Raw genomic sequence first — 24,687 nt, 5'->3', positions numbered from 1 at the left:
TGGGTAGAGAGAGCTGACCCTGAAAGGACAAGGGAGCAGATTGGGGACACGGATCTCCCGGACAAGAAGGGAAGGACCCAAGGAGAGGATTTGGGGGGGGGCAGAGGAGAAACGGGTGTGTGTGTGTGTGTTTGTTTCTCTTGAAAGGGGTGGAAATTATGGAGGGGGGATGTAGGGTGAGGGGAGGTCTCCGGGAGTGAGTTGGAGGGCAACCGGGAAGGTTGTAGCACGCAGGTGAGATTGGGAAAGGTGTCAAGAACCAAGCCCGTTGTTGTGATCTGGAGATGGGAAGAGACGGGAGCTTGTGTTATTCAGAGCAACGGTTGTGGACAATGGTGTGTGTGTGTTTGTATGTGGAGGGGGAGAAAGGTCTGCAAAACAGAGCATTCTGGGAAATTTGGGGTGTTGTTGGGGCTCCCCAAGGATGGCTTGAAGATGTTCCACAAGGGTCGATCAGACAATAGACGGCACCAGAAACGGTGACGTTCAACCCCTTCCCTCGCCTGGACTTTCATTTTATTTATTTTTTATTTTGCATTTGTGTGTGTCTGTGTGCGTGTGTGAATGGGGGAAGCTCCCCCCCCCCCCGAGAGAAACCCCCTCAGCATTCTGGAGTCCTAAAATTGTGGGGGTGTTTTAGTTTCTCGTTCTGCAGAGCGCCTTTGAGCCCTTGGGCGATGTACAGTTGAAGCGTTTTACGGATTGTGTTTGTCTAGTAGTACATTTGTGTTCTGGCTTCTCCCTCTGCCCTGTTGCTGGCTTCTCTCCCCCCCACCCCCCCACCCCAATTCCAGAATCACAATCTGCAGACCTTCTTCCCAGTTAAATAACGATCAATTGGTTATTGGTTCTTTCCCACTACACAAATGTTGTGTCTCCCCATTAATGTTGCAGCAGATCGGTGGATGTGTGTGATTCATACACACATACCTGGGAGTTGTATGAGGTTTGCTTTGTGTGTGTGGGGGGGAAGTGGGAGAGACAGATTTTTTTTTTTCCTGCAGCCTTCTAATTTCTCCCAAGTGTGAGAATTAATCAAAGCAATCAAAGCAAAAACACACCTAACGCCCCTTCTTGCTTTTAACAAGCGGATCTCGCCAAGGTGTCGAAGTTCCTCCGAAGACTTCGGGTTTCTGTTTTCATTTTTTCCCTTTGAATTCTTGTTACTACCAGCTTATTCCCAAAGGATATTTATAGCTTGGGACTTTCCTCTTTTTTTTCCCCCCTCTCTCCTGTTCCTGCCCTAGAATAGAATTGCCTGTCTGTACAGGTAGCCCTCAACTTACAACAGTTCGTTCAGTGACCGTTTGGAGGCCCACTTGTTGTAACTCGAGGACTACCTGTATTTCCTAGGAATGGTCTTCAGTTGATCAGAGATGCTGCTAGATACCAGGCACTTTTTCTTAAATGTTTTTCCTGTCTGGTTAGTCCTTCACGGAGGCAACGCTTCCTAGGAAGGTTATGGTTATTTAAGAAGTGCTTTTCCACAGAAAGAGGCAGTTATGGTAAAGGTGACCTTGATGAAACTCAGTTTTCATCTGATTTGTGGTCTGGGACTGGTGAAGCCTTGTCTTCATTCGTTACAGGAGAAGTCTGGGAAGGGGCCTTGAAGGCTTTCTAGCCCCACCCTTGGTTCAAGTAAGAATTCCCTTCCTCTACTTGTGTTTTGCATTTGGAAGAGTTTTCTTCTCAGGCGGGGAGGGGGAGTAGAACTCCTTGGCGTAGGAGCGTGTTAATAATAATATAGGAAATACTCTAAATGCTCCGATGGTCATTTCGAAAAATCCTTTCTTAGTGAGCACCTAGAAGCCAAGAGGAACGTACGGGCCAAATTTCAAGTTTGTAGGCTTTACGGTTCGGGGTCTTTTGCTTTTATATATATATATATATAGATATACACATGAATATATTTATGTTTCCAGAGGATTAGAACAAGCAAGATCTCCCATAAACTAATGGTGTCACTCTATTTATAGGATATTTTTACTCCAGTATGGTTCTATGTTTTCTGTGTATGTATGTATATGTGTGTACAAATCTCTCTCTCTCTCTCTCTCTCTCTCTCTCTCTCTCTCTCTCTCTCTCTCATCTATCAGTATATCTGCCTCTGCCTATCTATCTGTCCCTCCCATGGTGACATAAAGGATTGAGAATCAAGTTGCTTAAGACATCTAAGAAGAGACTGAGAGGCATAACAGGCTAAAGTTGAAGTCAGATAATTCTGGAGTGAATTTACCCATCAAGACTTTGAATGCGCTCGTTGAGTTTTTATGGGGGTTTTAAGGGCTTCCGATTAGATGCCAGAGCTTGATTGAAGCTGTTGGACTTTACGATGTCTTTCTTTTTTGGTGGATCTCCACAAAGTGTCGTCCTAGTTCCTGCTTGGGGTGGAGAATGCAAACCCAGAGTTGGCTTTGGGGTATTTGAAAGGCATTTCTCTGTCTTCCTCCACTTTTCTTGTTGTTGTTCGTTGTGAAGTTGTGTCCGACCCATCGCGACCAAATGGACAACGTTCCTCCAGGCCTTCCTGTCCTCCACCATCTTCCGGAGTCCATTTAAGCTCATGCCAACTGCTTCAGGGACTCCATCCAGCCCCCTCCTTCTGCCCTCTTCTTCTGCCCTCAACCGTTCCCAGCATTTAGCTCTTCTCCAGTAAGTCCTTCCTTCCTTCTCATGATGTGGCCAAAGTCTTTGAGTTCCATCTTCAGGACCTGGCCTTCTAAAGAGCAGCCAAGGTGGATCTCCTCTAGGACTGACCGGTTGGATGGCCTTGCTGTCCAAGGGCCTCGCAGGACTCTTCTCCTCCAGCCCCAGAGTTCAAAGGCCTCCATTCTTTGGCGCTCAGCCTTCCTTATGGTCCAACTTTCCCAGCCACACATTGCAACCGGGAAAGCCTTGGCTCTACGCCCTTCTGTTGGCAGGGGGACGCCTCTGCTTTTTGGTATGCTGTCTAGATTTGCCATTTCCCCTTCTCTCTTACTCTGACTCTACTCCAGCCATAACCTCGCTCGATCGTCCTAGCTAGAAGGAAAGGGGCCCAATTTGGTTGCAACCGGCCCTTTTCCGTCACCAAACAGGTCTAGTTGTTTTTCCTAAGAGGTTCTATTACTCCCAGAAGGGTTTTTTTCTTTCTCTTTTTCGTCCGTACACGCTAGACGTAGATGCTCTCCAGGAACTTGGCTGCAGTAGTAGAAATGCATTTCCTGACTCCTTGAGGTAACGGGGCAGGACTTGGCTGGGTATCGGAGCGAAATTGGCACGCCGCCACCTGATGTGCAGAAGAGAGAGAACTGGCTGCTTTTCCCGGCTTTCCATCACGGATGGGGGGGCCACCTTTTCTTTGTCCTGAAGCTTCCTACAACCCCCACTCCCCCAGGGGTTGCTTGCGGGAGAAAGGTAATTCTCAGGTTTCCTGTTCCCAGGTGTTCCTCTGCCTGTCTGGGGGATGTGACAGGATGTGACAACCTGCCTCCTTAACTATCGGAGCCTGTTGCTGCTGGCAGTTGGTTCCTCTGCGACTATCCCCTCAGCCTCTTCAAGGGTTATTGTGACAGTCCTGGTAGGAGAGGGATCCTGGCTTGGTTAACTCACTTCGGCGCTAAACTTCGAACAGAGATGGTGAAATGGACCGTTTTATTAATGGATTTATCCTAGTTTTGTTTCCGCTTCTACACTCTTTGCCCGGATCTCTGGGGGTTGGGGAGAGAAAAATGAAACTTTGATTTTAGGTTTGGAGGTTTCGAATGATTTTAGAATAGAATAAGAATAGAATTAGAATAGAATAGAATAGAATAGAATAACAGGGTTGGAAGGGACCTTAGAGGTCTTCTAGTCCAACCCCCTGCCTAGGCAGGAAACCCTACACTACTTCAGACAAATGGTATCCAACATCTTTTTAAAAACTTCCAGTGTTGGAGCATTTACAACTTCCGGAGTCCAGTTGTTCCCCTGATTAATTGTTCTCACTGACAGGAACTGTCATCTCTGTCTGACCTGCTGCTGACTCACAGACAGTCCCAATATTGCAGAACATACGGCCCCATTCCTACCTAACCAAGCTCCATTTATTGCTGAATAAACTAAATTATTCCCGTCTCTTAAACAGAAAACTACCTTTAGATGGATTTTTTTTTTTTTACTCCCAAAAGCAGTTTATTAAAATAAATTGGATAAAAATCAAAAAAAAAAAATTCTCACTTCAGACAAATGGTTGTCCAATCTCTTCTTAAAACCCTAAAAACTTCCAAGGTTTACAGCTTCCGGAGTCCAGTTGTTCCACCGATTCATTCTTCTCACTATCAGGAATTTTTGTCCTTAAGTTCTAGGTTGCTTCTCGCCTGGATTGGTTCCCGTCCATTTTGTCAATCTTGAAACCTACAAGCTAAGGTTGAGATTGTATTAGTTTTGTTATTGATTTTAAGCCCCCCCAAATTGGAAGTCGTTACTTCTTTTTTCTTCTTCTCTCTTCGGCACTTTTTTCTTTCTTCTTTTTTTTTGAGAGAGAGATTTTTCTATCCCTTCTTCCTTCTCTAGAAGGGAGTGCGGTGGCTGAGGGGCTAAAGACGCTGAGCTTGTTGATCGGAAAGGTCGGCAGTTCGGCGGTTCGAATCCCTAGCGCCGCGTCACGGAGTGAGCTCCCCGTTCCTTGTCCCAGCAGCTTCTGCCAACCTAGCGTTTCGAAAGCGCGTAAACAATGCAAGTAGAAAAATAGGGACCCCTTTGGTGGGAAGGCCAGAGTGTTCCTCCGTGCGCCTTCGAAAGCGTTGAGTCCTGCCGGCCACTTGACCCACGGAGACGTCTTCGGACAGCGCTGGCTCTTCGGCTTTGTTGTGGAGATGAGCAGCGCCCCCCGGATGTGCAAGGAGGGGAACTTTTACCTTTACCCTTACCCTTCTACTCCTGAGCGGTGGTATATATCTCAACGATGGTGAATAAAGCCGTCACAGCATTTCTCGCCAGTCTTTACCAACTGCCCATCCTTTCTGTCCCTTCCAGGTAACACCGGTGTGTCTCCGTCACAAACCGGGCACGCCAGATGGGTCTCTCTAAGAGTTGATGGGTCTCCGATCGGGGAAGCGGCTTTCCTGAGCTAAGGTAGGTCTCCTCCCGAGGCTCCTCCGCCCGACCAAGGCCTCTTTCCCTGCCTTCCTGTATCCTCCTCACCCCCCGCTTTCGTTGAGCTGTGGGCGCCTAGCTAATTTTAAAAAACGCTTTCTAACAATTTTCCACGTGGGTGACGAGAGGAAAATAATGATTAGCCTGTTGGCTCTTGGTAATTAGAACAACAAAGTCTCTGTCGCCCTCGCACCGTGTGGCGGTTGCAAACCTCCAGCTTCCCCAGGAGCGAGGCAGGGGTGCTGATTGTGGGGACGGACAAACTGACACAGCTCTTGCCCTGCCAGGGAGCCCAGCCTGGCTCTGGAGCATGTCTTGGCGAGGAGGCGGCATGGACAGTGTGTCGGAGGGACCCCAATGGAGAGGTTTCTCCTCTTTTTAAAGTTCTGGATTGGAAGGGTGAGCTTAAGACTCCTAGGCGCCAAGAGTGCTAAGCCCTTCAATCCATCAGAATAGAACTGGAAGGGACCTCGGAGGTCTTCTAGTCCAACCCCCTGCCCGAGCAGGAGACCCTGGACCATTTCAGACAAGTGACAAGTCCCGTCTCTTCTTGAAAACCTCCAGTGACGGAGCGCCCACTGTCACGCCTGAATTTGGTTTGTTGACCAAGTGTGACTGGACACACAAGGAATTTGTCTTGGTTCAAATGGTCTCCGTGGACATAAAAGAAAAGATACATCCGTCAAGAGTCAAGAATCATAAGGTCCAACACTCTTCTCGTGAAATACCTCTGGAGTCGCTCAATCGTATTAATGTCCGTTATACTGTGTGGATTCCAGGCAGATAAGCTGTATTCAAGCATTGGTCTGGCAAAGGTTTTGTACGCCCTGGTTTGCAGTTCAATGTTAGCAGAGAAGAGGCTCCACAAAATTAGCTTAACAACTCTTAATGCTTTTTTGGCAATGCTGTTGCAGTGAGCTCTGCGGCTTAGATCTTTTGAAATGAGGACTCCTAAGTCCTTGACAGAGTGAGGGACCTCGGGACAGTTTGTATTTAGTTGCGTCTCTCCTAACATATCTCCAGTTGAACATACATTGATCTATGTTCACTCAAGGGGAGAATTGTGAACTGGTGATTATTGGTTTTTTATTTTATTTTATGGGATGGATCTACTCCAAGAGTAAATTTACTGGAGCTAAAGCCCACTAAAACAGGGCAAATCATAAACCTCTTGCAGTGCCTTCTCCTTTCCCCTTGCTGTAAAAACCTCAAGAGCTCATTCGAAGGCCTCCCCTAGGATTAGATTAGTCTCTATCCTGGAGTGGTTTCCTTGTCTGAAGAACGATCCTGGGTCTAAATTATATTGACCCGAGCTGGAGGAATGTCTTAGCTTGGCGTGGAAGGAGAGAGAGCCAGCTTAAGGGCAGATCATATATCATCACGCACGCAGAATAAAAGGAATGGCGTTTTTGTAATTGTATCTTTCCGGCCAGCTGCTTTTCTTAGGTACTCCTAAGTATTAAAAAGTTGGCAACTGTAGTACGTATGGAGATTTTGCTGTTGGCCACTTGGAAGTGCAAAGAAAGCTGCGAGGTTCAGGTGTCTTTGGAGGAGGGGAAAATCCACCTCTTTTCTGAAAAAAAAAGAAAGAAAAAAAAGGAACTTGCAAGGTTTAACACAGTTTGGGGATTGTGTCTGGTGGAAGTTCTCCGTCACGTAATTTCTATTGCTTATTCCAGAGGTGCTTTTTTCCCTCCAGAAGGCAAAGGATTTTTCTTGCAGTAAAAAACAAAGCACTGTTTAAAAATGGAGGGAAGAAAGCCTCGAAAGCAACTGAGGCCCATCCTTGGCAAGTATCAAGTAATTCATCTGTACATCAATTAACCCACCACAAAAGACAAAAAAAACGTTGCACAATACTGCACATTTGAAGGGATATGCAGCTGGTTTATTTGGCAAGACAAAAGAAGGAAAACCACACGCACACACACACACACACACACACACACACACACACATCTCCTCTGCTCTTTGTTATTTTCAAAACCTTCCCAGAGGCACGATCAAATTCACACCTTCAGGCACTGGCCTTTTCAAAGGAAGCACAGATGTATTTGTTCAGAGAAGTGTAAACCACACTACGGGGTGGATCCGAGGCCACTTAAATGGCCTTCCTGGAAATCTGGGCTGGCAGCTGAATCCAAAGATCTTTGCAGACAAAGCAGCCGAAGAACAGGAGACCAAAGTCAGAAGGGGCCTCGGAGGTCTTCTAGTCCAACCCCCTGTTCAAGCTATACCACCCTGGACAAAATGGCCGTCCGAGTCTCTTCTTAAAAACTTCCGACGTTGGAGCACCCACGATTTCAAGAGACAAGCAATTCCACTGCTTAATTTTCCTCCCGGTCAGGGAATTCCTCCTTCGTTCTAGGTTGCTTCTCTCCTTGATCAGTTTCCATCCGTTGCTTCTTCTCCTGCCTCTCAGGGGCTTTGGAGAATAGCTTGACTCCCTCCTCTTCTTTGGGGCAGCCCCTGAGATATTGGGAGGCTGCTATCAAGTCACCCCTCGTCCTGGGTAATCCAGCCAGTGGTTTTGACTTTTTCCAGTCCCCTCGGTTGCAGTGTGGGGGTTTCCAGCCAGTTTCTGCTGCAGATTGTCCAAAACAACCCCACCCCCCAACTCTTCTGCCTCCCCTGTTATATTTCAAGGTAGAATCGCGTCAGAGAGGGCGTCTGTTTGGGGGTAAGCACTGCCTGCGTGTGCGCCTGGCCAAACTGCTCTGTATATTTGGAGCGTAGGATTAGAATCGCCTTCTGATCCTCCCACTACACTACAAACAAATCAGAAAGGCCAGGGGGCAAAAAAAAAAAAAAAAAAAAACCAGTGGAAAATAAATAGAATTAAAATATTTCCCCCCCTCCCCTTCATCTCAAGGTAGGCCTGTCAGCTGTTTCTAAGAGTTGGCCTGAACCTCGCATTGTCCTTGCCATCTTAATTGGCTTCCGCTCTTTCCGCCCCTTGTTGTGCCGCTTTTGAAAGGCTAAAAATAACGAGGATTTTATTTTGCTCTTTCTTGCCCCGTGCGCCCCGAGCCTCGGCTCTCTTGAGTTTCTCTCCCCTTTTGTGTCTCCATCCCGGCCCTTCTGGGATGGCCGCCCGGCAGATTTTTTCCCTGTCTCTTCTTGGCGTCGCGCATCCTCTCGGGAAGTCCCTTCTGGGCTGGGGTTCTCAGAAGCTCCCGTGGGGCCACCAGCAAAGCTCCCAGGCAGGTTAATGGTTTGCATTCCTTTCACCCGGGAGAGTATTTTGGCGTGGCAGCCTCCGCTGTCCCCGTTTGCCTCGCGTGCAAGGCAACAGAGACCGGTGTGTTTTCACCTGTCGCAGCTTTTAAGACGGGTGGACTTCCAACTCCCAGAATTCCCCAGGCAGCGTACCCCAAATGAAGGAAGCCACCAAGCTCGGAGGGGACCAAGGACCCCAAGGTCCTCCTCTCCCTCTCCCTCCTCCATCCCACTCCCTCCTCGCATTGATTGACATTACCTAGTTGGGCAATGAAACGTCTGCAATAAAACTACCAAGCTCAGAGAACACCAAGGATCCCAGTCCTCGTCCTCCTCCATAAATCCCATTCCCTTGTAGCACTGATGATGTCACCTAGTGGGGTAATGAAAGGTCTGCAAGAAAGCAAGAAAGCTCAGAGAACGCCAAAGAGTCCACAATCCATCCATCCTTCCTTCCTTCCTTCCTTCCTTCCTTCCTTCCTTCCTTCCTTCCTTCCTTCCTTCCTTCCTTCCTCCTCCTCCTCCTCCTCCTCCTCCTCCTCCTCCTCCTCCTCCTCCTCCTCCTCCTCCTCCTCCTCCTCCTCCTCCACACGCAGAACTGGTGGCTCAGAGAGAAGTCTTCTCCTAGCCTAGTGGTTTGGCCAGGGCTCTTCTTAACCAGGGCTGTGAAGGATGGAACCTGAGCGTCCTGGAAACTCTTCCTGTTCCTCTGGGACAGTTTCTGAGTTTACAAAGGGTAAATAAGCATCCATCAACTCTCTTCAGAATTGCCAGGTGGTTGCTCTCTCTGGCAAAATGTTCCAGCAGTTTATGAAAAGGTAAGCCCAAGAAATGAAGCAATTAAAACTGCTGGAGAAGACAGGGGAAAAAAAGAGAGAGAGAATGTTTTAATTATACTTTTATTTAGACCTTAAAATTATACTTTTAATTAGACCTTTTCTAATTTTAGCCAAGGAGCTTCACTGGATCAAAACCTGGTGTATATTTTTTTTCTATATAAGAAACCTTATCACTGTCCAAATCTTGGCTGGAACTTGGGGAAGTAATTTGCCTGCTAATTAAACCAGAAAAAGATCCATGAAGAAGGCTTTTTGTTCCTGCCATAGGCAGAGGCCCCATTGTTCAGTGAGATTCCTGTTTATTTTGGGGGCCATCAAAGCAGGTGGGCCCGTAAGGTTCTTTTAGTCTGTCAGCTAACCTGCCCGTGGCCAATTTATTCCTTGGATTAGGAGAGTATTAATCTCTCCTAATGGATTCATATATCCCTCCTTGGCTACCTGGAGAATTGAATGGAATAAAGGGGAAAAGAGAAGAGAAAAGGAGAGAAGAGAAGAAAGGAGGAGAGAAAGAGAAGAGAATTTTTAAAATGTTTGTTTCAGCTTGGAGGAAGAGGTTATTTTGTTACATGATTCGAGCGTTGTTTTGATTCTTTTAATTCATATATATTTAAAATTAAGTTCCTGTGTTGTTGCTTAAGAGGACAAAAAGTAACTCAGTGGCTACTTTATGATTTATCTGTATCTATACCGAAGGAAAGTTGGAAGTCAGTTCCTTTTGGTCCCTTTATGATTCCTTCTCCACCAATTTTCTTTCCTCCTTTTTTTGTGGTTATAAACTGGATTAAAAAAAATAATAATAAGACAGGTCAATTATGAAATCCGGGGGGCGATGAAGGCGTCAGCACCCCATCCGGGCTGTTAACCCACTGACAGAAGGTAGGTTTTTGACTTAGGACCAGAATTGGGAGCAGAAAGCAAAACTCGCTTAACAACTGTCTCGCTTAGTAGAAGGAATTTGGGGGTGGGATTACGGTCGTAAGTCAAGGACGACCTGTGCTCTGGGGAGCTTCCTGTTGACGCTCAAGTGCTGCCTTCCCACAGCCGTTTGCCGCCTGTAAGTCACAAAAGACGTTTCATTGCTGGCCAAGCCGTCTCAAATCCATCCATCCATCCACCCGCCTCTTATAGCTGATTTGAGATCGGTCCTTTCTGGACTGAGCCGCTCTTGCCGTCAAGGCGGGAGGGGTTCAAATCTTGCGTTCCCGGCTCCGGTGTCGAAGTTGCGTCCCCTTGGCGCAGCGGGCAAAACCCGGCCTCCAATCAACCCATGTGGCACTCCCCTGCTTTTCAAGCCCTAATTGCTTGTTAACAGCAATTTGAGAACTCGGTCCCTGGAGGGACGCAGCTGATCCGTGTATCTGCTGATCTGGGGAGAACACACATGGGAGAAGGTTATTGTTTGGATTTGGGGAAGGTTTTTGAAAAATAAGGGCCCTTCCTCCTCCTCCCTTCCTTCCTTCCTTCCTTCCTTCCTTCCTTCCTTCCTTCCTTCCTTCCTTCCTTCCTTCCTTCCTTCCTTCCTTCCTTCCTTCCTTCCTTCCCCCTCCTCTTCCTCCTCCTCTCTTCCTCCTCCTCCTCCATTCCGGACAAATGGCTGTCCAATCTCTTCTTTTTTTTAAAAAAGAAAAAGTCAGTTTTTAAAGTTTGATGATGTAAACACGGGCAGAAATGCCTTTTGATTAATTCCTTGCCTTTTTTAAAAAATATATTTTTGATCACCTCCGCGAGCCCTTCTATATAAGCAAGCTTCCAAATGTGGATCAAAATGTTTGCCGCTAATGGGTCTTATATGCAGTTCCGCATCTTTCTTTAACCATCGCTCTGCAAAATCCTTCCTCTGTGAAGGGAGGGGAAAAACAAAAAAAAAGCCCAATTTCTACCTTTTCTTTTTTTTTTTTCATCGTTCTCCCACTTCCTTGGCTGCATCTGGGGTATTTTTAGCCTGTCTGCTTCTCTCTCTCCTCTCCTTCCCACTCCTCAAATTTGTTTTTATCCTTTTGAAAGCCAGACTGGCATTTTCTCAGCTTGCTCAGTTTTTCAGTCCTGTGTATTCTGCCTTTCTCTCTCTCTCCATCTGTTTCCTCTTCCATACCTCGTTCATGCCACCTTGTTTACTTGCTTGCTCAATCCTGTGAGGTTTATTTTTATACCTTGTCTTCACCTTTCTGTGCATAAGACCTGAAGATCCAGGAGGCTGATTGAGAACTACTACTTCCAAGTAGAGCTAAATGCAGGGGTGATGGGAAGGTGTACAGGTGACCCTTCAGGTAGGACCACCACTGAGCCCAACATTTAGGTGGCTAAAGTTTAAGCTCTAAAAACCGCCAGCTGGTCTCTGCAGATCCCAATTCTGTGTAGACAGGTACACCTGCCTGGTGCTCCCAACGATTCAGAAAGCCCCAGAATTACAAGCAAGCAAGGTGATCTTGGTTTCATTCCTTGCCTGATTCCCTGCTCTCTCTGGAATAACGAAGTGATTTCTCATCTCAGCTAAGATTGGGCGAAAGCTCTGCACCCAGGAGACTGTTTGGCCCGAAGGAATCCATCACAATCACCAGAATATATCCCGGGCGACATGTTTACGGGGCAAAAATGTGAACGTACAGCTGGAAGGCTTTTCCAGGGAGGGAGGTCAAAGAGTTTTGCTAAAATTAAATACTAAAATTCGCTTGCAGACACGGAGGTCTTTTTAACAAATGTTTTAAGAGATCGGGGGTTGGGTTGATGGTCATGGAAATTGCAGGGCCATCTACGTTACCCTGCCTGATTTAAAACCTGGCGCCTTTCGAAAATACGTTCGCCGTGAGGTATTCGCTGATCGTGATCGTGTTCGTGATCGCCTGACCACGAAGATACTGCAACCCTTTGTAAGCGTGAAAAACAGTCATAACTCACATTTTTCCCCCCACACTGCCATTGTCACTTCTCTAAGGTCACTCAACAAAGTGCTGTAAGTCCAGGACTACCCTGTATAAGGTTGGACTAAAAGACTTTTAACACTTAACAAACGTCTCGCTTAAATTTGGGGCTCCACTGGGGTCGCAGGTCCGACCTGTAGATTGCAATTTATATTGTTTTTATTGAGTTCCCTGGTATGATTTGATTGCTTATGAATAACCTGTGACTATCACTAAGCGTTGTCTCTTACGATTCTTAATGAATGCATTTTATTTTTTTATGTACACCAAGAGCCTATGCATCAGGGACAAATTCCTGGGGTGTCCAATCTACACGTGGCCAATAAAGAACATTCTATCCCTGTCTCTAAATCTCTTTTATTTTATTTCCCTCCCCTCCACATTCTCCCCCCTACCCCCCCACCCCCAAGGACAGAGTCTATCTCGAATGGAAACCATGTCCATGTGTGGGATAGATGAGGACATTCCTCAAGGCGAGCGGAAAACGGTCACCGATTTCTGCTACCTACTGGATAAATCGAAACAGCTTTTCAATGGCTTAAGGTGAGTCGTTTCTTGACTTTGGGTCTCACTGCACACCCGTGGAGGGAGCTGCGTTGGCTCCCGCTGGCCTCCCTCGGGGATGCAAAATTGCAGGGCCTGGCTGTCCACTTCTCTAGGTAGCCCCTGTTGGGCCAGGTTCTTTAAGGCATGGAAAGAGGAATATAACGGAAGCCTCCCCGAGGATGCCCCTCCGACTGTCACTTCTCCTCTTCTTCCTGGTGGATAAACTGAATTTTTTTAAAAAAAAAATTGTTATCTTACAGAGATTTGCCCCAATACGGGCAGAAGCAGTGGCAATCTTATTTCGGCAGGACCTTTGATGTTTACACCAAGCTCTGGAAATTCCAGCAGCAGCATCGGTAAGAGAACTGTCCCCAGTTTTGGGGGGGAGGGGAAGGAGGAGAGGGAGGGGGAGGTCATCCTCTTTGGTGCTCTCTGAGCGTGGTGGTTTCCTTGCAAAGATCGTCCAAACTAGGTGACACCTTTAGTGACACTTTACTGGGGAATGGAGGCTACAGCCTACAAGAACAGTTGAAGGAATTGAATAGCTCTAGTTTGAGGAAAAGAAGGACTAGGGGAGACATGATAGCAGCCTTCCAGTATCTGAGGGGCTGCCCCAAAGAAGAGGGAGTCAAGCTCTTCTCCAAAGCCCCTGAGAGGCAGGACAAGAAGCAACGGGTGGAAACTAATCAAGGAGAGACGCAACCTAGAGCTAAGGAGGAATTTCCTGACAGGGAGAATAGAATCCTTTATTGGCCAAGTGTGTTTGGACACACAAAGAATTTGCCTTGGTGCAAGTGCACCAATTCATCTGTGGAACCACTTGCCTCCAGAAGTTGTGGATGCTCCAACACTGGAAGGTTTTTAAGACGAGATGGGAACAACCATTTGTCTGAAACGATGTAGGGTTGCCTGCCTGAGAAGAAGGTTGGACTAGAAGACCTCCAAGGCCCCTTCCAGCTCTGTCACTCTGATATTCTGTTAGTTTGGGAAGTAAAACCTGAAAGACTATGAAGTGCAGAGGTTGTGTATTGAAGTGTCTGACCTGCGCTTTCCTTTTCTTGGGGTGAAGACAAGTTCTGGACAATCGGTACGGCCTGAAGCGCTGGCAGATCGGAGAGATAGCCTCCAAGATTGGGCAGCTTTATTACCACTACTAGTAAGTAACTGCACGTGTGAAAGGGAAGGTTGGGTGGGAAGGGTCAAAGCTAACAAAAAGCAGGGATTCCCTTTCGGCAATTTGAACGGTCGTGAAACCAACCGCCGTAAGTCAAGGACTACCTGTAGTTGAATCCCCACAATTTTGCGAGCATGCTTTCAAACAGATTAAAATCTAGGAGTCTCATTATTTGTTGGAGGCTCTTCATTCCACCATGATATACATGACTTTTCTACGGTGAGTTAAAGCTTCTTTGGTCAGATAAGGTTAAAAAAAAGAAAGACTCTAGTGATGTAGTTTCTTCTGGGATAGTCGTCCTCGACGTGAGCGTTTCTGGAAGTGTTGGACTTCTCCAAAACCTGCCTTCTGGGCTGGACACGCTAAAGGTTGGAGTCCAACTGAGAAGAACGTCCAGTTGGAAGACACCTATGGAGGTCTTCTCCTGATGTTGCCCTGGAAGCCGCATGGCTTGGCGGGCTCTCTTGTAGTGGTTCGTTTTTAGCCCCTTCACCTTTCTGGTGGACACCTTGGATATCTAGTAGACTACCTGGTACGTCTCCTCCAAAGAACCTGAAGGCAGAGTAAGAAGGAAACTAACTGAGGAGAGAAGCAACCTAAGAACTAAGGAGGAATTTCCTGATAGGGAGGATAATTAAGCCGCGGAATTGTTTGTCTCTTGAAATTGTGGGTGCTCCAACACTGGAGGTTTTTAAAGAAGAGACTGGACAGCCATTTGTGGTATAGCTTGAACAGGGGGTTGGACTAGAAGACCTCCAAGGTCCCTTCCAACTCTATTACCTGATCAGAATAGAAAGGAATAAGACTCTCAGGATTGTGCCGGAGGAAAAAATCGTTTGAAGTCGAAGCAGAGAGCTTCTTATCTCAACGCCTCTTTTCTCCACAGCCTTCGCACCTCTGAAACCAGCTATCTGAACGAAGCTTTCTCCTTCTATTCTGCGATACGGCAGAGATCTTACTACTCCCAAGTCAATAAGGAAGACAGGTCAGGCTTGTGAGTTTTCTTTAATTCTTCAAAAAGCCAGAAATGTTGCGTTGTCCGTTGTGTGGCTCCTGTTGGTGGGGACAGGGTGGTGTGACAAGTTCTTCTGGGGATGGGCTTTGGAAAGTCCATCAGCAGTTGAGGCTGGATCTCGGGGACTTAGCGAAAGTTCCTTCTCCCCACGGGATTTGCTTTGCCTCATCCATCCATCCATCCATCCATCCACCCATCCATCCATCCATCCATCCATCTATCTCTACTCAAAATGAGAGAGAAAAAGAAGGAGAAAGTTAGATCATCAGTTAGGACTTTTGAGAAGAAGAAAGTCAGCCTAAATATGGTGTCCCTCAACCTTCCTCTCCCAAGAAGCAAGATATTTTCTTTTTTTGCCGAATAGTTGTCCTCCCATCGGCTTTCCTCTTTTCGCAGGCCTGAGCTGGTGGTTAAGAAACTACGTTATTACGCCCGGTTCATCGTGGTTTGTCTCTTACTCAACAAAATGGTTGTAGTCAAGGATCTTGTCAAGGCAAGTCTCCCCTTGGTGTGACGCTCAAGGTTGTAGCCGGTGGTGGTCTTAAGAGAAGACCTTTGCAAGGAATGTCTGGTTTTTTCCCCCCCAGGAACTCTCGGATGAGATCGAAGACTACACCCACCGTTTCAACACCGAGGATCAAGTCGAGTGGAATCTTGTCCTGCAAGAAGTGGCCGCTTTCATTGAGGTAAGATCTGCAGAGATCTAACAAAAATTCCTGCTCATCCACACCCCAAAGAGGCTATTTCCCTCCCACCAGATCGTTCCATCTTTTAAGCAAAGAAAAGAAAAGGAAGGATCTTTTTCGGATGTGTTTCTCAAGCCGTCCCAAGGACCGGCTCATAGAATTCCACTGCTCTCCTCTCCTCTGCCTTCTGTGCATCTGCACGTCAGGCACTGAGCCCGGCTGTTCCTCCTCCTGACTCCCACGCCTCCTCCGCCTCTGCTGGAGGGGCTGGCGGTCGACAGGGGCTCAATTGTGGCTGTAAGACGAGGACTACTTATATGGAAAGAACCATTGGCCTTGCTGATTTTTATGCCGTTATCACATGTTATCTCTTAAGCTTCATCGGCTGGGGTTGGTTCTCCAGACCCTTCATCATCTCGATCTTCTCTCCAGGCAGACCCAGTCATGGTCTTGAATGATGACAACACTCTGGTCATCTTGTCCAACCGCCTGTCGGAAACAGGAGCCCCTTTGCTGGAACAAGGCATGATTGTGGGGCAGTTAACGCTGGCCGACGCCCTCATTATCGGCAATTGCAACAATCAGGTGGGTCTCTCCCCCCCCCCCCCCCCGCCTTGGCGCTTGCGTGTCACCGCACGTCGCCCTGACAGAGTGGACGTCGGCTGGTATATAGGTGGTTCTTGACTTACAACCGTTCCATTTAGTGACCGTTTGAAGTTGAAACAAAGGGACAAAACTCTCCCAGGAACAGCCTTTGGCTGCAGAGAATCAAGTCCAAAAAGTGGCCCACAAAAAGTGTAACGATAAGCCCGATCAAGGCAAGGTGAAGTCATTAGCCTGGCAGGAATTCCAGATGTGAAGGAACGGCAATAACTCCACATGGTTGGGAGGATGCCCGGAACGCAGATAACCAAAGTCAACACAAGATAAACTCACGTTTGCTCCTAGCAGACGCCGCACTCAGCATGCCTCTCTTTTAAACTCTCTTCCCAGGTGTGGCTAATGAAGGGAATCAGGGCCCTTTCCTCCCCTGTAAGCCAGGCAACCCACGTTGCTCCCTTCTCCGTTCCTCCCTGCGTGCCCTAGGATGAAGAGGGTGGTGCGTCTGGGTCTTCCTCTGAACTCCCTCTCCCTTGTTCTACCTCTCCCTTGTTCTACCTCTCCCCTGCTCTGCCCAGCCGGACTTTGCCCTTCCCCAGTTTCCTCCACAGCCAACGGAGCCACACTCCCACTCCCTGTCAGCTGCATTGGTGGGATGAGAGCCTGCCTTGTTTTGAACCTTACTCCAAGCCATCTCCAACCTGGTTTAAAATGCCCACCTGGTTCTTTGGCAGGTGAAGTTCAGTGAGCTGACCATCGACATGTTCCGCATGCTTCAGGCGCTGGAGAGGGAGCCCATGAACCTTGCGACACAGATGAACAAGCCAGGGCTACAGGCAAGTCTGTCCTGCCTAATAGGGTCACGCTTCTTCTGGTTTTCCTTGGAATTGTGGGTCAGCCGTTGTGGCAGGCGCTTCAGAGCGCTCGTCCCCGAGGCTTGTAGGTATTCCTCTCCAAGATCCGGCCTTCAAGTCTGAGGTACGCCTCCCGCCCTTCCTCCAGGGATGCTCCAAGGTTACGGCAGGTCGGGGGAGGAGAAAGGGAGCGTTGCCAGCCCAGAATTACTCAGAGAGATTCCTTAACTTGGGGGCAACATTTGAATTTAGGTCTTCCGAATGCTGGCTGGAGCTCCCTGGAGCCATTAGGTTTTGCTCTGTTGAGGTTAACACAATAAAAATGACCCCAAAATGGGTTCAATCCCCCTCCCTCTCTTTCCCTCCTTCCCTTTACTTCTTCCTTCCTTCTTCCTCCCTCTTTTCCTTCCTTCCTTCCTTCCTTCCTTCCTTCCTTCCTTCCTTCCTTCCTTCCTTCCTTCCTTCTCTCTCCTTCCCCTTACTTCCCACTTTTTCCTTCCTTCCTTCCTTCCTTCCTTCCTTCTTCCTTTTTCCTTCCTTCCTTCCTTCCTTCCTTCCTTCCTTCCTTCCTCCTTCCTTCTTTCCTTCCTTCCTTCCTTCCTTCCTTCCTCTCTTTCTCTCCTTTGAAAAATTGTGTGTGTGTGTGTGTGTGTGTGTATTGTGTATACACACACACACATATATAAACATATATATACTATAAACATGTATATATATATTGCATAATATATATTATATAAGCAAGCAAACAAACAAACATATAGGCACATACACAAACACACACACACACGGAACTTCTTTAAGGAGGTGTGTTTTTTTTCTTCCTCAGGAAAGCACCGAAAAACCAGCCAGAAGAGAAAACCCTCACAAATACTTGTTGTACAAGCCAACTTTCAGCCAGCTCTACACGTTCCTTGCAGCGTCATTTAAGGTTTGTGAAGCAGAGGTGAGGCTGGTCCCATCCTCCGATAGGAGCTTCAATCTCACCTGTCCCTCCCTGGAGGCAGTAATAAGCTCAGTGAGGTCAAGATGTTGTCCAGGGGAGGTGATGGTGACCCTGCATAGGGAACAAGGCAGACTGATGAGGTTACCTCCTTGGGTCATGAAACGTCTGCTAGAAAACAGCCAGGCTCAAGAGAACACCGGGGACCGCACAGTTCAACCCCGAGCTGCAGATGTTTTCCTCTGTGAATATGAGTAAAACTCCATGAGGGTTTCACCTTGTTTTCCAGAAGGAATTTGCTTGACTTAAGAGAATTAGCTTGGGGGGTTGGTGTAGTTTGTTCTCCCCTAGATTGATCTGTTTGGGTTTTGGGTCAACCTGTGACAACAGATCTTCAAACATGTCTCTTTTCCCAAATACGTCTTCTTGACTTCCCTCCCCTTCCTCCCTCCCTTCTTTCTTCAAATATTTTTCTATCCATCTTTTCTCCTTTCCTCCCTCCCTCCCTTTTGCCTCTTTCCTCCCTCCCTTCGTTCGTTCCTTCATTCCTTCCTTCCGCCTCTCTTTCTTCCCTCCCTCCTCCCATCCGTCCCTTCCTCTCAAATATGTTTCTATCCATTGTTTCTCCTACCTTCCTTCCTTCCTTCCTTCCTTCCTTCCCCTCCCTCCCTCCCTCCCTCCTTCCTTCCTTCCTTCCTTCCTTCCTTCCTTCCTTCTTCCTTCCTCCTTCCTTCCTTCCCCTCCCTCCCTCCCTCCCTCCCTCCTTCCTTCCTTCCTTCCTTCCTTCCTTCCTTCCTTCCTTCCTTCCTTCCTCTCGAAATATTTTCCATCCATCTTTCCCCTTCCCTCCCTCCCTCCTCTCTCTCTCTCCTGGTCCCCTCTTCAGGAGCTGCCTGCCAACAGCGTGCTGTTGATCTACTTGTCAGCCACCGGAGTCTTCCCTTCAGGTCGTTCGGATAGTGAAGGTACAAATAAAGGAATGCTTCCTGTCGTGAACAGGGCTTGAATTCTCTTTCCAGTTTAAGGGCAGCAAGGCGGCCTCCATGCTTAACCCTAAGCCTGCTCTCCGGAGAAGTGGACCTTTCCCTTCGTTGGGTCTTGGGGGGGGTGGGGAGGGCAGGCCTTCCACTCTTTGGGCCCAGAAGATTGTGACCCCAAGTCTGGTCCTTTCGTGGGGTGGAGACCTCAGCTGGAACCCTTCCCGCCCTACCGCCAATGGGCCATGTCACTCAGGGACGTGTCCCTCTGGAGAAGAAGGGTCGAAGAAGCCCCTGAGATGCTTTGGGGCTCCTTATGGCGAACACCTGGTAGAGTGTGGTGAAGCAGAGATGCTCTTATGGACTGTTGTGGGTCATACCACCTAACCTATCAGAAATCCCGATGGTTTTTTTTTTTGCTTTACCTGGCCTGGGGAACACCTGGTCTTTAGGAGCTTTCCAACCTGGTCTTGGGGTGACATGGTGGCTGTTTTCCTTGTTGGTCATGACAGTTCAAGCCTTTCTCACGACCGCGATAGTTTCCGTCCTCCGGTCCTCACTTCTGTGTCCTTCCTTGATCAAAGGACTATCTGTTGCTTGCCCCCTCCCCCTCCCAGCTCCTCCTCCTCCTCCTCTTCCTCCCACTTTTTTAAAAAAAATTGCTGCTAAATCCTTGGAGAGAAATTAAGGATCTGGCGGGACCGGATCTGTCCCCAACCAAGGGCTCCCTTGGCATTGACGTCGCACCCACCCTTCATCCCATCCATTTTGAGATTTGCATTCCTTTATAAAATGCATGCTTATGACATCTGCCTTGCATGAATCATACAACTTTTCCAGAGTCTTTCTCAATCATTTCTCCCAACAAAACCCTACAAAACGATAGAGGTAAAGGTTGCGGGTCCCGCCCGCCCCGAAAGAGCTTTGGAAAAGCTGTTTACGGGGTTTGCGGCGTGTGTTTTGGTGCTGGGTCGCTTCTATCTCTTGCTAGAGGAAGGGGTTGGGCTAGAAGAGCTTTAATGTTGCTTCCAACTCCGTTATTCTGTTCTTTTGTGGTCTGTGTTTTGTGATCTCATTGTCTCTGGTAGTTGATAGACCAACCTCTACCTCTAACTTTGGGAAAGCCCTTGAGATGTCTACCTTTTAAGTAGAATGGGAACTGCAGCTCAAGGCCATCCAAAGCTTTCGGCGCCATCTCATAAAACCCAAGTATTGCAGAAGTTTCTGCTCACTTTGGTCTCTGTAGACCGTGATTAAGACACGGCACGTCACAGCAAGCCTTGGTCTGTAGAAACACTCCAATGAACTATGTCCTGGTTTGAGATGCATGAAGGAACATATCCAACGCAGGAGGTCCATCTGACCAGAGTAATTCTTGGACTTCTGGACGACCAAAAGCCGTTACGGATAACGTGGCTTTGGCTCTCAATTTAAAAGGGTGCATTGAGTGACTGATGAGATGCCTTCAAGCCAGTGCCAATTCTTTGCAATCGCCTTGCTCTCTCTGTGTGAGGAGTTCCCAATCAGACCCTCCAATGGAGAATGGGGCATATAGTGCAGCATCTAACGCTGATTTACAGTCGTCTTTCCCACCCAACTTGGTTGGGCGTGAACAAGGTTTGTCTCCGTTAGGGTTATTCGAAACATAGAGGCAGTGTCAGCTTTTAACAGTGGTTTATATGCAAGACTGCTATATACATACATACACGTGTTAGGTAAATACCTGGCAAGCAATCAATCTTCAACTCTACACGGAGAACTACTATGGAGAGAGAACACGAAGAGAAGACGCCCTCTCATGGCCTCCTTTATATAGACAGCTTCTTAAAGTGGCAGTAGCCCTGCTGGCTCATCCTCATTGCATCAGCATTTACAGCAGTTGCTCAGCTGTTAAATCTTCATTACCTTAAGAGGCAGTCCTCAACTTACGGCCACAGCAGAGCCCCAAATCTCTGCTGCTAAGCGAGATATTTCTTAAGTGAATTTTGCCATGTTTTTACGACGGTTTCTTAAGTGAACTACTGCAGGTGATATGTTAAGTCACCAGTCGTTAAACGACCCTGGCTTCCCCATGGAGGTCACAAAAGGGGATCCCATGACCCCCCCCCCCCGGGACATTGCAACTGACGTTGAGTACATGCCAGTTGCCACATGTCCGGATTTTGATCACAGGATCACAGGGTGGTCGCTGTGAAAAACAGTTGTAGGTCACATTTTTGCAGTGCTGTTGTAACTTTGGATGGCCACTAAATGAACTGCTGTACGTTGAGGACTAACCGCAACCCACATATTCCTTCCTTCAACCTCTTAACTTCCAAATAGCTCCATGCTTCTCAAACTTGGCAGCCTTAAGATGGATGGTTTCAAGCCAAGGTTTATTGTCCAGCTAGTCATCTGTATGCTCTTTCAACTACTGTCGGAATTCTTCCTCCTGGGATTTTTGGGGGTCCCTGTGTTCTGTGTTTATCTCACTGCCAAGCCAGCTGCTGTCCTTACCTCCCACTTGCTCCCTGCAGGTCCCTACGATTTTGGGGGCGTCCTGACAAATAGCAACCGGGATATCATAAACGGGGACGGAATCCACAAACGGAACCAGTTGTACAAGGAAATGCATTGGTGAGTGGCTTGTTCCTCGGCCCTCTAGAGACCGATAGGTGTAGACAAAAAAAATCATATATAGGCAGTCCTGCACTTAGGACCGGATGTCAGGGTTCCAACACCCCCGAAGCAAACAAAACTCTGAGGCAGGCCATTTCGTCAAAGAATAGGTCTATTGGATACCTCCTATTGGCACAGGCTGGTGGAAAACCCGACTCTGAATATTCCCGCAGTTTTTTCACCCGATCAAAAGTAACAGTGTGTCATTTCCCCAAAACAGCCAGTCACGTGGCCCAATCGGGATACTGTCCAGTTGCTAGGTGACATCAAACCCCTCCTTCTGAGCACCTGCAGGAATGTCCTTGGTTCCCAAGAGAAAATATTTTGCTTTGGCTACAATACCCCCAACTATCTCCTATTTCCCCCTCCCTATCCCTCAGCTCCATTGCGTTAGCTCTGAAGTCTCAAAGGGCCCTTGGTCAGGCCAGCTTCAGGGTGGACACTGGAATTTGACTTTCCTCCAATGGCTTCCTTCCTCCCTCCCTCCCTCCCTCTTTCTCTCCTTCCCCTTGCTACTTCTTCCTTTTTCCTTCCTTCCTTCCTTCCTCCCTCCCTCCCTCTCTTTCTCTCCTTTGAAAAATTATATATATATTACACATTCTGGATTCCACCACCACCCCTTTTTTTTTTTCCAGCTTGCACCCTGGTGATCTCTACCCTTTCACCAGGAAACCTCTGTTCGTCATAGTGGATTCCTCGAACAGCGTTGCCTACAAGGTAAGCCTGTTTAAGAGTGACTAGTCCTCTTGAGTGTATCAACCAGGGATAATCCTGGGATTACGTACGGAATGGCATGAAGAGGCCAAGAGAAGGAAATTAGCTTAACATTGGAGAAAGATTTTCTTTCTTGGATCTAGCCCTTAAGTTGCCAAAGGAAGAGTAAACTGTAAATCTATTTCCCTCCCAAAATCTAAAGGGTTGTAGAAGAGAAAACCTGAACTTGAGTTCGGGTTCTGCACAAAGCATCTCTTTTGGAGCAATAATCCAGAAAAAAGAGACTTGGGTGGCATGAGGTCTAGTTCCATCATAGGCACGGAAGCCAGCTGGGTGAGTTTGGGCCAATTCCTCTTTCTCTCAGTCCAACCCACTTCACAGGGCCGTTGTGGGGAAAATAAGAGGCGGAAGGAGCCTCAGCTACATCCACCGCTTTATTTATAAAGAAACGATAAAGGTGGAGTATAAGCAAAAGGCTGTTCTTGGTTTTCCAACGTTCCTTATGGATCAAAGCATCGAGGGCCGCAGGGGAGTCTGCCTTGCAGCTACCCTTCCTTTGGAAGTTTGTTTGGTCGTGGGAACCCACCTCTTGTGATCCACAAGGCTTGCTCTGAGGGATGGGCCGTTGCGGAATCAGAAAACCTGGCCCACTCAGCTGGCCAGCTCTACGGAGCACTTTCTGGCAGACGACGTTTATTTATTTCCACCACTCCATTCATATTTTCTCCCTTTTTGCTAAGGCCAGCAACTCTGCCCCGGCTGCTATTTTGCACAGACCTGCAGACAGGAATTCCCTCCGCTTCCCCCCCCTCCCCCTTCAGCTCATAAATCTGCTTGAGCTACTTCCGTCTCGGTCAGGAGCGCTTTGCTTAATCGGCACATTGCTAAAAGACTGGGAAGAAAGGGAGAGAGAGAGAGAGAGAGAGAGAGAGAGAGAGAAAGGAAGAAAAAAAAGAGAAGAATAAGGAAGAAAGAAAGAAAGGAAGGAAGAGAGAAAGAATAAAGAGAAGAATAAGAAAGGGGGAGAGAGAAAGAAAAGAGAAAGAAAGAAAGGCAGAGAGAGAAGAGAAAGAAAAGAGAAAGAGAAAAGAGAGAAAGAAGAATAATAAAAAGGGCGAAAGAAAGAGAGAAAAGAGAGATAAAGAAAGAAGAGAGAGAAAAGAATAAGAGAAAGAGAAAAGAGAGAAAGAGAAGAGAAAAAGAAGAAAGAGAAGATAGAGAAAGAGAAAAAAGAGAAAGAGAGGAAGAAAGAGGAGCCAGGCCGAGGAGATGAATATTACTCAGATTATCTCTGCTGGTTTTCATTATATCATTTTTTAGGAGGGATTAGTTTAAGGAAACATATTGGTCTGACCCCTCGTGATCAAAGTTCGGCCACTGCGACACTGGGCAACTGACATGTACTTACGATGGTTGCAGTGTCCCTCGGTGTGTGTGTGTGTGGTGTGTGTCTCCCCCTTTGTGACCTTCTGACCAGCCAAGTCCGATTCGGTTTTAACAACCGTGCGACTCACTTAACAACTGCAGACAGCCGTGGCCAGAAAGGTCGTAAAATGCGGGCACAACCAGCCCAAACAACCCTCTTTGCTGAGCGACATAAATTCTGGGCTCCATTGGGGTCATAAGTCGGGGACTACCTCTCTCCTCTCTCCCCCCCCCACCCCCACCATTCCGGGGGTTTACCACCTGCTAAATATTCACAGCGTCCACCTCTATCGTTCCCGCCGTGAGGAATATGCTAAGAAGAAGAAAAGAAGAAAAATAACATTTCTTGGCAAGAAAAAACAGTTTTGCTTCCCAGCAGGGCCTTCCACGCCGGGGAAAATATCCCGTGGTGTCGTCCATATGATTTCCTGATGCACAAACGTAAACACAGGCTTCTCGTGTTCAGACTGGGTTTGGGCATGTTTTGTCTTACCTATTGAGTCCTTCCCAAGGATCTGAATATTAAGTCCAGGATGATGATGTAGTTGTTATTATTATTATTATTATTATGGAGCAAAACTGTCTCTGAGGTGCCTTTTCCTGTTTTCCTTCTAGAATTTCACCAATTTGTTCGGGCAGCCGCTGGTCTGCTTGCTTTCTCCCACCACGTATCCGAAAGCGTTGCAAGGTAGGCAGTCATGGGATGGCGAGATGGTTTGCAGGTGGTCCTCGACTTACGACAGTTCATTTAGCAGGCTGTTTGAAGTTACGGGGGAAAAAGGAGGGGGGACTTTTCAGACTTACGGCCGTTGCAGCTGCCCCCGTCACGGGATCCAAATTCAGACGCTTGGCCACAGACTTGTATTTACGACGAGTCCGCAGTGTCCCGGGGATTACGTGATTTCCCCCTTTTGCGACCTTCCGACCAGCCAAGTCAGATTCGTTTAACAACCGGGTTATTAACCTAACAGCTGCCGGGATCCACTTAACGACTGTAGATTGTT

The 24,687-nt window shown here is 47.6% G+C and overlaps 1 protein-coding gene across 3 annotated transcripts in view; it reads left to right on the top strand.

The window, feature by feature from the left end:
- Positions 1-24,687, top strand: part of SCAI (suppressor of cancer cell invasion) — a 30,662-nt gene that overhangs the window by 1,247 nt on the left and 4,728 nt on the right. Inside the window, exons 2-16 of one of the 3 annotated variants that reach the window (XM_087914624.1) lie at positions 4,996-5,094; positions 8,931-9,152; positions 12,502-12,634; positions 12,898-12,993; positions 13,707-13,793; positions 14,698-14,796; positions 15,223-15,319; positions 15,414-15,512; positions 15,945-16,097; positions 16,847-16,948; positions 17,796-17,897; positions 18,796-18,874; positions 21,403-21,502; positions 22,180-22,261; positions 24,299-24,371. In XM_087914624.1, the coding sequence (XP_087770750.1) occupies positions 12,519-12,634; positions 12,898-12,993; positions 13,707-13,793; positions 14,698-14,796; positions 15,223-15,319; positions 15,414-15,512; positions 15,945-16,097; positions 16,847-16,948; positions 17,796-17,897; positions 18,796-18,874; positions 21,403-21,502; positions 22,180-22,261; positions 24,299-24,371 (1,285 nt within the window). In that variant the 5' untranslated portion in view covers positions 4,996-5,094; positions 8,931-9,152; positions 12,502-12,518. Of the gene's footprint in view, positions 1-4,995; positions 5,095-8,930; positions 9,153-12,501; positions 12,635-12,897; positions 12,994-13,706; positions 13,794-14,697; positions 14,806-15,222; positions 15,320-15,413; positions 15,513-15,944; positions 16,098-16,846; positions 16,949-17,795; positions 17,898-18,795; positions 18,875-21,402; positions 21,503-22,179; positions 22,262-24,298; positions 24,372-24,687 lie in introns of all 3 variants that reach the window. The other 2 variants (XM_026712544.2, XM_026712542.2) reach the window with 2 other exon arrangements.

Source organism: Pseudonaja textilis, chromosome 17, assembly GCF_049901715.1.
Source record: "Pseudonaja textilis isolate UNSWEBS1 chromosome 17, rPseTex1.2, whole genome shotgun sequence".
Taxonomy (NCBI): Eukaryota; Metazoa; Chordata; class Lepidosauria; order Squamata; family Elapidae; genus Pseudonaja; species Pseudonaja textilis.
This window is presented reverse-complemented; position numbering and strand designations above follow the sequence as displayed.